The following is a 12234-nucleotide window of genomic DNA, read 5'->3' as shown; positions in this document are numbered from 1 at the left end:
ACTGTCAAATATTCAGAATAGGAAGATATTGTTATAATGATAGTGTTAAGAGATATTTGCCAAAGTTGTTTGACCCCTAAGTTCTATTTTTAGACATGACATCCATGTTGGTTGGTTAATCTGGATGAAAATCACATACTTTATAGAGAAAACAATCAATTACTGCTTAGTCACATGAAGTTTCATATTGATCTAGTTCATATCAAGTTGAAAGCAAACCACGTTAGTTGTTACTTATGGTAGTAAACGTCTAATTTTTCTTTTATATATTTACCTGCCATACAGCCAGGGTATCTGTCATTCATCTCTTTTTCCATGTCTGGCTCTGAAATCCACTGTCCCAAAATACCTTTGACACCTTCCCTGACATGAGGGACTGTATCATACTTTTCTTTTGTTGATATCCATGTCTTGGCCTCGACTCTAGCAACATCAGCAGGGTCAGTTCTGCACAAGAAACTGTAATAAACAATACATAGAACTTGTCATTATTTGCAAAATGATGTTGATTTGATAATGAGGCTGTAACATGTACATCTACAGTGAACTGTTGAACTGTATGGCTTTCTACAAGTTGTTATGTATGTTCACTTCTGAAATTCAAAGTAGGAACATTTTTATAAAAAAATAACTTTCTGACTTATGAGATTATACAAATTACAGCATGAATATGGAAAAATAAAGATGTGCAATTTTTAGAATGCAACAATTAAAAAAATATCTCAACTCGAACTAATATTTGGAGTTTCTTTTAAACTTTTAAATAAATGCAAGAAATGTAGACATATATAAAATAGATAACAAAGTTATTTCCCCTACAATTTCTACAAAGAGGTTATTTTGGATTATCTAAGGTTAGCATGGCAACCAACAATCAGGATCACCATCTTCAGAAATTATAACGCATTACTTTTCATTTATATGTATAATCTGTTTGTTTTTTTAATAAATACACTAATGTCTTGTTTTAGTTTCTCTTTCGTTAAAATCACAAGGTCAAGAAAAATCTGTTTAAAACAGAAAAGAATTAAATAAATGCATGTAACAACAAAAGAATGTGTACAGGAAAGCAGAACAGGATGAAGATTTTTTGAAATAAATATATTTAAAGTAAAAGACTTTGTCCTTGACTTATAAATTGAATGCATATTTATAATTATATATATGTACACAAATAATAAATGTATTCAAAAGAAAAAGTATAGAAATAAAATATGTTAATTATATTCATTACAACATCAATTCACCTTTTCTTTACTCAGTAGGTGGTATATAACATAATGTAAAATGTTCGTAAACAAGTTTGTTCTACCTCATAACACATTTTTAATTGGAAAACTTTAAAAAAAAAAATAATGGAAGAAAAATCTATTTTCTCATACCTGCCTTGATAACATATGCAAATCAAGACAAATGGAAGTTTTAACAAATAGGTCAGACATATTTTTAACATTCTCATTAAATATATTCTTCAACCTTCTCCATATCAGACAGTGACTAAGCTATTTAAACATAAATATTGCTTCATTAACAATACACAGTAACTATGTTTATACTTCTATGGAGTTCATGTATATATGTTACAGTGAATTTGTATAATCAGGGATTATGTATAATCCCTGATTTTTCAGGAATTATGTATAATCACTAAAAACATTAGTGATTATATAGATTCCCTAAAAAGGACCAGTGATTTTAATAATCACTGCTAATTTTAATTATTATTCTACAAATTCCCTAATAAGATTTCAGGGATTTTCAATAATCAAAAGCTTCAAAGATGAGATCTCAAACCAATTACACTAGTGGTTCCAGCAAGGATTTTTATAGTCTTACTATACAAATCCTTGGTTCCAGGAAAAGCAGATCCCAAAAAACTAATGGTCAATATTCACGAAAAGGCTGAATAGCATGGAATCCTGCTCGGATCTTTAATAGAAATCAGTTTTAGGTTGTACAATTTGTACCTTCAGATGTTTATGCTGAAAACTCTATTTCTCTCAGACGTGCCGTAAAATCTGATTTGATGTGGAGGACAAGAGTTTTTTTTAATGGTGGTATCGTGGTAAAAACAGATGTGAATTTGATAGATATGCCTTTAGAAAATCAGGGCAAATGTGTAATAGTTGATGCCATCCAAATTTAGTTTGTAAATAAAATGTTTAATATTAAAATATTATACATAACATTAACATTTATTAAAACGACTGTACGCATAAAAATAGTTTTAATGACAATTTCATTTTATTTCATATTATCAACCTAAAAACAATTGCTAAAACAATACGATAAAAAGAATAATCATTATGCAATTTAATATTTCCATACTGACTTCATCAACCCGTCTGTGTGGGCTCGCTTGATATTATTAATACTTATACAGTCAATATCGAAAAGGGCTTGCTTGATATTATTATTGATAAAGTCAGTATTAAAAACAAAACATCAATTTATTCTATATATATTTTGCTTATCATTTAATTATATTGTGCTTATCATTTAATTATTTTGTGTTTAACATTTCAATATTTTTGTGTCTTTCATATTAATAAATAATGCCTAACGTTTTACAATATTAAGGTTATTATCATGATATATTAAGGTTAACTTTTAGATATTTCAATATGCTATATATTTTAATATTATCAATTCGTATATTTTAACAAATTTGATTCGTTTAGGGATAGTCACATGTTAAACTATATTTTCGAAGGTAGAGAGACAACGGCGGATAGCAAAACGCATATTGACCTGCAAAAAGCATATTGCACGGTTATTTTTAGAATATCTAAAAACCAATATACTTTGTGACGTCATGTAATGAATTTCAGGATATTGTTTACGTTTTAAAACACATGATATCTGTGATCGATTATTTGACGAAAAAAATCTTCAAATACATAAGATGTCCAAAAAAAAAGTAAATGAAATAACAACTAATATATGTTGTTATTGTCAAGAAGACAATGTAATATCTATAAAATTCCAACAAACTTAAATGACGATTTTGATACAAATATGGTCAGAAATTAATAATATAACAAATATAGCCTTTGTATGAGGTCAATACATGATATATCGACCCAAAGAAGTATATCGACCTCGGACTTCGTCCTCAGTCAATATACTTCTTTCAGGTTAATATATCCTTGTATCGACCTCATACAAAGGCTATATTTGTATAGTATCATTTCAGTTATTCTGTATAATCCCTGACGTTTTTTCTAGTGATAATGATTATACATAATCCCTGAAAGTTTTAGTGATTATATATAAGGCACTGGCTACGGTTACATGGAAATGTAACAATAATAAAAATATTATTGTTACATTAGAGTCTAATTTCCGGAAAGGAAAGTTGGGTAAGGAACTGATTAATTACGAATGTAACAATAATTATTGAGGCTACGGTTACATTGAGTTATTGTTACATGAAAAACAGCATTGTACGTACGCTAGATCAATTAAACTTAAATCTATAGTTTTTTTGCTTAATTCTTTCATTTGTACTAAATAATGCTGGTAATAATGATAAATAATCAATATTATTATTCAACAAATGGTGTGTAAATAGTTTTACGTATTCATGGTTTTGATGTTCTTAACGATGCTACTCCGGATTAGGACTGAGTACTCCAAAGGCGAAAAATATAGTTTAATGGTTTCACTTTTTAAGTATTTAACTGCACACATACTTTATACTGTCATTATACTTTTAACAATGGATGAAGAAATTCCTATTACCAATTTTGTTTAGGGTGAATAATTTAAAACTTGGAATGCGTTTGAAACGAAACTGAAACAATACTTCACACAGCTATACAAAGGCAGTTCTAAAAAAATATTAAGTTCTGGGAACTTCTGTATACATGCATCCATGGAGGACGTAAATTCGTTCATCAAAAATGGGTACGACTTAAACATGCTTTAACCAGATGCTCCGCAGGGCGTAGCTTTATACGACCGCAGAGGTTGAACCCTGAACAGTTGGGGCAAGTATGGACATAACATTCAAGCTGGATTCAGCTCTAAATTTGGATTGTGATTAAATAGTTGACACAGCATAGGTTTCTGACACAGAATGAATGTGTTCTAATGAACTTAAAATTTTTGTTTTCTCTTAGAGCAATTCACTATGCTGTTGAATATTAATCCTCTCAAAAAAATGTTTGAAGAAATTTTCTTTTTTATTTATGAAATTTCAAATGAGAAAAATTGAACCCAATTTTTTTAATCACATTCCCCTTTCCCTTATTCCAAAACTAATCTCAATTAAAATTTCTAATGGAGTTTGCAACAATAACTACTCATTTAAATACATCATAAAATATTAAGATGTAAAAAAACTGCTTGTTATCACTGAATGGTAAAGATTATTTTAATTTATCAGTTGGTAGTAAAAAGTGAATATACATTGTATATTGTATATAACAAAGATTTAAGTTGATTCTGGACAAAGAAAGATAACTCCAATTAAAAAAAATCTTGCTATTGCACAATATTTTGCAATTAGATATTTCTTGCTTACTATTCTGGACAAAGAAAGATAACTCTAATTAAAAAAAAAATTGCTATTTCACAATATTGTGCAATTAGATATTTCTTGCCATTGCGCAATACTGTGCAATTGAAAAGACTTGCTATTGCACAATACTTAATATAATAATTTTGGATCCTGATTTGGACCAACTTGAAAACTGGGCCCATAATAAAAAATCTAAGTACATTTTTGGATTCAGCATATCAAAGAACCCCAAGATTTCAATTTTTGTTAAAATCAGACTAAGTTTAATTTTGGACCCTTTGGACTTTAGTGTAGACCAATTTGAAAACAGGACCAAAAATGAAGAATCTACATACACAGTTAGATTTGGTATATCAAAGAACCCCATTTATTCAATTTTTGATGAAATCAAACAAAGTTTAATTTTGGACCCCGATTTGGACCAACTTGAAAACTGGGCCAATAATCAAGAATCTAAGTACATTTTTAGATTCAGCATATTAAAGAACCTAACTGATTCATTTTTTGTCAAAATCAAACTAAGTTTAATTTTGGACCCTTTGGACCTTAATGTAGACCAATTTGAAAACGGGACCAAAGGTTAAGAATCTACATACACAGTCATGACAGTTAGATTCGGCATATCAAAGAACCCCAATTATTCAATTTTGATGAAATCAAACAAAGTTTAATTTTGGACCCTTTGGGCCCCTTATTCTGTTGGGACCAAAACTCCCAAAATCAATACCTACCTTCCTTTTATGGTCATAAACCTTGTGTTTAAATTTCATAGATTTCTATTTACTTATACTAACGTTATGGTGCGAAAACCAAGAAAAATGCTTATTTGGGTCCCTTTTTGGCCCCTAATTCCTAAACTGTTGGGACCTAAACTCCCAAAATCAATACCAACCTTCCTTTTGTAGTCATGAACATTGTGTTTAAATTTCATTGATTTCTATTTACTTAAACTAAAGTTATTGTGCGAAAACCAAGAATAATGCTTATTTGGGCCCTTTTTTGGCCCCTAATTCCTAAACTGTTGAAACCAAAACTCCCAAAATCAATCCCAACCGTTCTTTTGTGGTCATAAACCTTGTGTCAAAATTTCATAGATTTCTATTAACTTAAACTAAAGTTATAGTGCGAAAACCAAGAAAATGCTTATTTGGGCCCTTTTTGGCCCCTAATTCCTAAAATGTTGGAACCAAAACTCCCAAAATCAATACCAACCTTCCTTTTGTGGTCATAAACCTTGTGTTAAAATTTCATAGATTTCCATTCACTTTTACTAAAGTTAGAGTGCGAAAACTAAAAGTATTCGGACGCAGGACGACGACGACGACGACGACGACGACGCCAACGTGATAGCAATATACGACGAAAAATTTTTCAAATTTTGCGGTCGTATAAAAACCACTTACTGGATTCATATGTAGAAACTGCCATTGTAAATAAAAAATTAAAGAAATTATATTTATAATTGTATGCATGGTAAACATAAAATAAATGTCTTAAACTTTTATTATTTAGTACATATTACTAGTCCCATCGTACATTGCTGTTTTTCATGTAACAATAACGCAATGTAACCGTAGCCTCAATAGTTATTGTTACATTCGTAATTATTCAGGTCCTTACCCAACAATGCATTTCGGCAATTAATCTCCAATGTATCAATAATATTTTTATTATTGTTACATTTCCATGTAACCGTAGCCAGTGCCTATATATAATCCCTAAATTAACCAGTGATTAAACATTATCCCTGAAAATTTTAGGGATTCTACATAATCCCTGATTATACAAATTCACTGTAACATATACATGTATGTTGCACTGTATGATTAACACTGTATGAGTTATTCCCCTTTACTTAAATGATACAAAATGTCACCCAAATAAGACTTATCACTGTGTTTGTAATTGCATCACCAAAACTCCCAAAATCAATCCCAACCGTTCTTTTGTGGTCATAAACCTTGTGTCAAAATTTCATAGATTTCTATTAACTTAAACTAAAGTTATAGTGCGAAAACCAAGAAAATGCTTATTTGGGCCCTTTTTGGCCCCTAATTCCTAAAATGTTGGAACCAAAACTCCCAAAATCAATACCAACCTTCCTTTTGTGGTCATAAACCTTGTGTTAAAATTTCATAGATTTCCATTCACTTTTACTAAAGTTAGAGTGCGAAAACTAAAAGTATTCGGACGCAGGACGACGACGACGACGACGACGACGACGACGACGACGACGACGCCAACGTGATAGCAATATACGACGAAAAATTTTTCAAATTTTGCGGTCGTATAAAAACCACTTACTGGATTCATATGTAGAAACTGCCATTGTAAATAAAAAATTAAAGAAATTATATTTATAATTGTATGCATGGTAAACATAAAATAAATGTCTTAAACTTTTATTATTTAGTACATATTACTAGTCCCATCGTACATTGCTGTTTTTCATGTAACAATAACGCAATGTAACCGTAGCCTCAATAGTTATTGTTACATTCGTAATTATTCAGGTCCTTACCCAACAATGCATTTCGGCAATTAATCTCCAATGTATCAATAATATTTTTATTATTGTTACATTTCCATGTAACCGTAGCCAGTGCCTATATATAATCCCTAAATTAACCAGTGATTAAACATTATCCCTGAAAATTTTAGGGATTCTACATAATCCCTGATTATACAAATTCACTGTAACATATACATGTATGTTGCACTGTATGATTAACACTGTATGAGTTATTCCCCTTTACTTAAATGATACAAAATGTCACCCAAATAAGACTTATCACTGTGTTTGTAATTGCATCACCAAAACTCCCAAAATCAATCCCAACCGTTCTTTTGTGGTCATAAACCTTGTGTCAAAATTTCATAGATTTCTATTAACTTAAACTAAAGTTATAGTGCGAAAACCAAGAAAATGCTTATTTGGGCCCTTTTTGGCCCCTAATTCCTAAAATGTTGGAACCAAAACTCCCAAAATCAATACCAACCTTCCTTTTGTGGTCATAAACCTTGTGTTAAAATTTCATAGATTTCCATTCACTTTTACTAAAGTTAGAGTGCGAAAACTAAAAGTATTCGGACGCAGGACGACGACGACGACGACGACGCCAACGTGATAGCAATATACGACGAAAAATTTTTCAAATTTTGCGGTCGTATAAAAACCACTTACTGGATTCATATGTAGAAACTGCCATTGTAAATAAAAAATTAAAGAAATTATATTTATAATTGTATGCATGGTAAACATAAAATAAATGTCTTAAACTTTTATTATTTAGTACATATTACTAGTCCCATCGTACATTGCTGTTTTTCATGTAACAATAACGCAATGTAACCGTAGCCTCAATAGTTATTGTTACATTCGTAATTATTCAGGTCCTTACCCAACAATGCATTTCGGCAATTAATCTCCAATGTATCAATAATATTTTTATTATTGTTACATTTCCATGTAACCGTAGCCAGTGCCTATATATAATCCCTAAATTAACCAGTGATTAAACATTATCCCTGAAAATTTTAGGGATTCTACATAATCCCTGATTATACAAATTCACTGTAACATATACATGTATGTTGCACTGTATGATTAACACTGTATGAGTTATTCCCCTTTACTTAAATGATACAAAATGTCACCCAAGTAAGACTTATCACTGTGTTTGTAATTGCATCAACAAAACAATGGATGCCACATGTGAAGCAGGATCTTCTAACCCTTCCCAAGCATCTTAGATCAACCTAAAATTTGTGTGGGGTTTGTGTTGCTCTCAGTTTTTAGTTTTATAAGTTGCATTTTTTGTACTGTTACATTTGTCTTTTCTTTTTTGCAATGGCATTGTCTGTTTATCAACTTATGAATTTAATTATCCCTTGGTTATCAACTTATGAATTTAATTATCCCTTTGTAATCAACTTATGAATTTAATTATCCCTATGTTATCAACTTTTTTTTAATGTTTTCATTTTTAAGATAAAATCAAATAATGTAAATTCAGAAATTATTGTGTGCATTTGTTATTGCAATTTTGTCATTTTAGACTTAAATGCGATTTTATTTTTTACATTTTTAAGAAAAATCCTGTTTTCATTCATATCAAATATTTCAAAATGCAAGTTTAAATTATAGTGTTTACAACTTTGTCACATTTTTCGCAATAATAAAAACCTCGCAATAATTTCTAAATTAACAGTAATCTAATAACAAAACCAAAATAGAATACTATATAAAAAAAAATTACATTTGCAAACTTAGAAAGAAATCTGAAGTTTTACTTATTGTAAGTAAACTTTGAAACTCTTGTAATTATACATTATTGATAACTAAACATCGAATATACAAAATCATTAGAGGAACTAATTTTTTATCTATAATCATCTATGTTATTCTGTTAAGATGGAAGGGATATCAAAGTCAAGGGTCATAACCTTACTTGTTCTCATATTTGGGGAGTGAAGTAAGAACTCCTCTCTCTAACAATTTGTGTATGATCTCATCAGCCTCTCCTTGTGAACCATCACAAATATACAATGCTCTAGGTGCACAAATGTCAACCTTAAAATAAACATATTTTTCTTTAAGGAAAGAGGGCAGACATATAAATTTCAAACTCAGGTGTAGTCAACAAATAAAGAGATTGAAATGAATATGTAATCAAAATTCAATAATACTTCAAGCATAGACATGCAGTCAAGAAATTGTATTAAAACTTAACAACATTATTTGTATCATATTCAAATAGATTAACCTTTAAATTCAATTATGCTTTACAATTGTTTTCCAAAAAGCAAAATTTCAATCATATTTTCATCAAAAAAACTTTTGGTACTAACATTTTACTGAACTTACCCATTTTGCAATGAACTTCTGACATTTCTTAGGAAGTTTATGGAAGTCTCCCTTGGCAATTGGTATGGGTCCAATATGCTGGACTACTATGTTATGGACCTCATAAAACTGGGTTTCCTCTTTACCAAACACACTGGTCATTTTGTGTTCTCTGCGTTCTCTGGTTGTCTACAAAATAATAACAAACATTTTTTATTCTAAATTAAACACAAATAACTAGAGGCTCTAAAAAGCCTGTGTCGCTCACCTTGGTACATTTGTATATGTGAATATTCAACAAAGGACACAGATGGATTCGTGACAAAATTGTGTTTTGGTGATGGTGATATGTTTGTAGATCTAACTTTACTGAACATTCTTGCTGCGTACATATATCCCCATCTATAATGATTGGCCCAGTAGTTTCAGTTAAAAGTGTTAGTAAAAATTTACAAATTTTATGAAAATTGTTAAAAATTGACTATCGATTCGTCTGAAATTTTCAGGGCAGATAGATCTTGACCTGATAAACAATTTAACCAATGCCAGTTTTCCTCTTAATGCTTTTGTTTTTGAGTTATAAGCCAAAAACTGCATTTTATCCCATGTTCTATTTTTAGCCATGGCAGCCATCTTGGTAGGTTGACCAGGTCAACAGACACAATTTTTAAACTAGATACCCCAATGATGATTGTGGCCAAGTTTGGTTTAATATGGCGCAGTAGTTTCAGAGGAGAAGATTTTTGTAAAAGATAATTAAGATTTACAAAAAATGGTTAAAAATTGACTATAAAGGGCAATAACTCCTAAAGGGGTCATTTGACCATTTCGGTAATGTTGACTTATTTGTAAATCTTATTTTGCTGAACATTTTTGCTGTTTACAGTTTATCTCTATCTATAATATTTTTCAAGATAATAACCAAAAACAGCAAAATTTCCTTAAAATTACCAATTTAGGGGTAGCAACCCAACAACAGGTTGTTCGATTCATCTGAAATTTTCAGGGCAGATAGATCTTGACCTGATAAACAATTTTACCCCATGTCAGAATTGCTCTAAATGCTTTGGTTTTTGAGTTATAAGCCAAAAAATGCATTTTACCCCTATGTTCTATTTTTAGCCATGGCGGCCATCTTGGTAGGTTGACCGGGTCACCGGACACAATTTTTAAACTAGATACCCCAATGATGATTGTGGCCAAGTTTGGTTTAATATGGCACAGTAGTTTCAGAGGAGAAGATTTTTGTAAAAGATAATTAAGATTTACAAAAAATGGTTAAAAATTGACTATAAAGGGCAATAACTCCTAAAGGGGTCATTTGACCATTTCGGTAATGTTGACTTATTTGTAAATCTTATTTTGCTGAACATTATTGCTGTTTACAGTTTATCTCTATCTATAATATTTTTCAAGATAATAACCAAAAACAGCAAAATTTCCTTAAAATTACCAATTTAGGGGTAGCAACCCAACAACAGGTTGTTCGATTCATCTGAAATTTTCAGGGCAGATAGATCTTGACCTGATAAACAATTTTACCCCATGTCAGAATTGCTCTAAATGCTTTGGTTTTTGAGTTATAAGCCAAAAACTGCATTTTACCCCTATGTTCTATTTTTAGCCATGGCGGCCATCTTGGTTGGTTGACCGGGTCACCGGACACAATTTTTAAACTAGATACCCCAATGATGATTGTGGCCAAGTTTGGTTTAATTTGGCCTGGTAGTTTCAGAGGAGAAGATTTTTGTAAAAGTTAACGCAGGACGACGACGGACGACGACGACGACGGACGACGACAGACGCCGGACGCAAAGTGATGAGAAAAGCTACCATGAAGTGAATGACAAGCATTTGAGTTATCTCAAATTCATTTTCCTTAAATCTAAAGACTAAACTTTCGGGTTTTTTCCATCACCTACTAGTGACTCAAGTAAGATTTTCTCCAACAACTATTATCCTTGTATAGCTGAATATGATGTATGTTTTACTCATTGATGAAGGTTGTACAGTGATCTGTGTCATCTGGTCTCTGGTAAATAGTTGTCTTATTGGCAATCATACCACATCTTTTCATTTTTTTATGATATCACTCACACAACTTAATAAGAGTTTTTTCAGTTTGGAGCTCACCATCAGATGTTTCTTAAAACAATTGTTTGATAATGTGGAAAGGAAGAAAGGAACACATATGTATCTAAAATGTCAAAAAGAAGTCTTTAAAAAATTCAAATTCAGTCATTCTAAAAAGGATAAAAAGATATCAAGGGGCAGTAAAATAAATCATAAGTCAAAGAAAGATAGTCAGCATCATGACCAATACAAAAATCTTCTGCAATACGAAACCCACAAAAGGTTGTAGAAGGGTAAGGATCTCTGGACTAGCCTGTTGTGTTGCTTATGTCAAGTAAAATGTCTGGTGATGTCACAAAATGAGGGAAGGAGCTCAGGGTACTAGCGCCTACTAGGGGAAGGACAACAGACCCCTAGTAATCTTAAATATAGATGGATAAAAAAGGGGGAGATCATAACAACACAAAATGCTATTAGAGTGGGGTGCTCATTTTCGCCATATCTTTCAATGTTTTCTGCAGTTTATGTTCAGGTCATTATGTTTTTGAAGTATACTGATATTTCTATATGAATATAACTTCAAATGCAAAATATTTCTTAGCTTGAAAACTTGTTTGTTTGAAAAAAATCATCTGAAAAGTTAAATTAAAGGGTGTTTGAAATTTCCTGATTTTTTGTCAAAGGGGGACACATATTCGCCGTTTTTACGCATCTATTTAAAACCAAATAACTGCAGCTTTAAACAATGTTTATCAAATCAATTTCATTATAGATGAAAAGCAGATATTTC

The 12234-nt window shown here is 30.9% G+C and overlaps 1 protein-coding gene across 7 annotated transcripts in view; it reads right to left on the bottom strand.

Moving 5' to 3' along the window:
* LOC139523216 (phosphoenolpyruvate carboxykinase [GTP]-like) overlaps nt 1–12234 on the bottom strand; it is a 35693-nt gene that overhangs the window by 13919 nt on the left and 9540 nt on the right. For 6 of the 7 annotated variants that reach the window (XM_071317051.1, XM_071317049.1, XM_071317054.1 and 3 more), the window contains exons 2-4: nt 9393–9560; nt 8977–9098; nt 275–459 (exon numbers count right to left, since the gene is read on the bottom strand). In XM_071317051.1, coding sequence (XP_071173152.1) covers nt 275–459; nt 8977–9098; nt 9393–9533 — 448 coding nt within the window. In that variant the 5' untranslated portion in view covers nt 9534–9560. Of the gene's footprint in view, nt 1–274; nt 460–8976; nt 9099–9392; nt 9563–12234 lie in introns of all 7 variants that reach the window. The other variant, XM_071317052.1, reaches the window with a different exon arrangement.

This window comes from Mytilus edulis, chromosome 5 (assembly GCF_963676685.1).
Source record: "Mytilus edulis chromosome 5, xbMytEdul2.2, whole genome shotgun sequence".
NCBI classification, from domain to species: Eukaryota; Metazoa; Mollusca; class Bivalvia; order Mytilida; family Mytilidae; genus Mytilus; species Mytilus edulis.
Note: the sequence above shows the minus strand (reverse complement) of the source record. Positions and strands in the feature narration are given on the sequence as shown.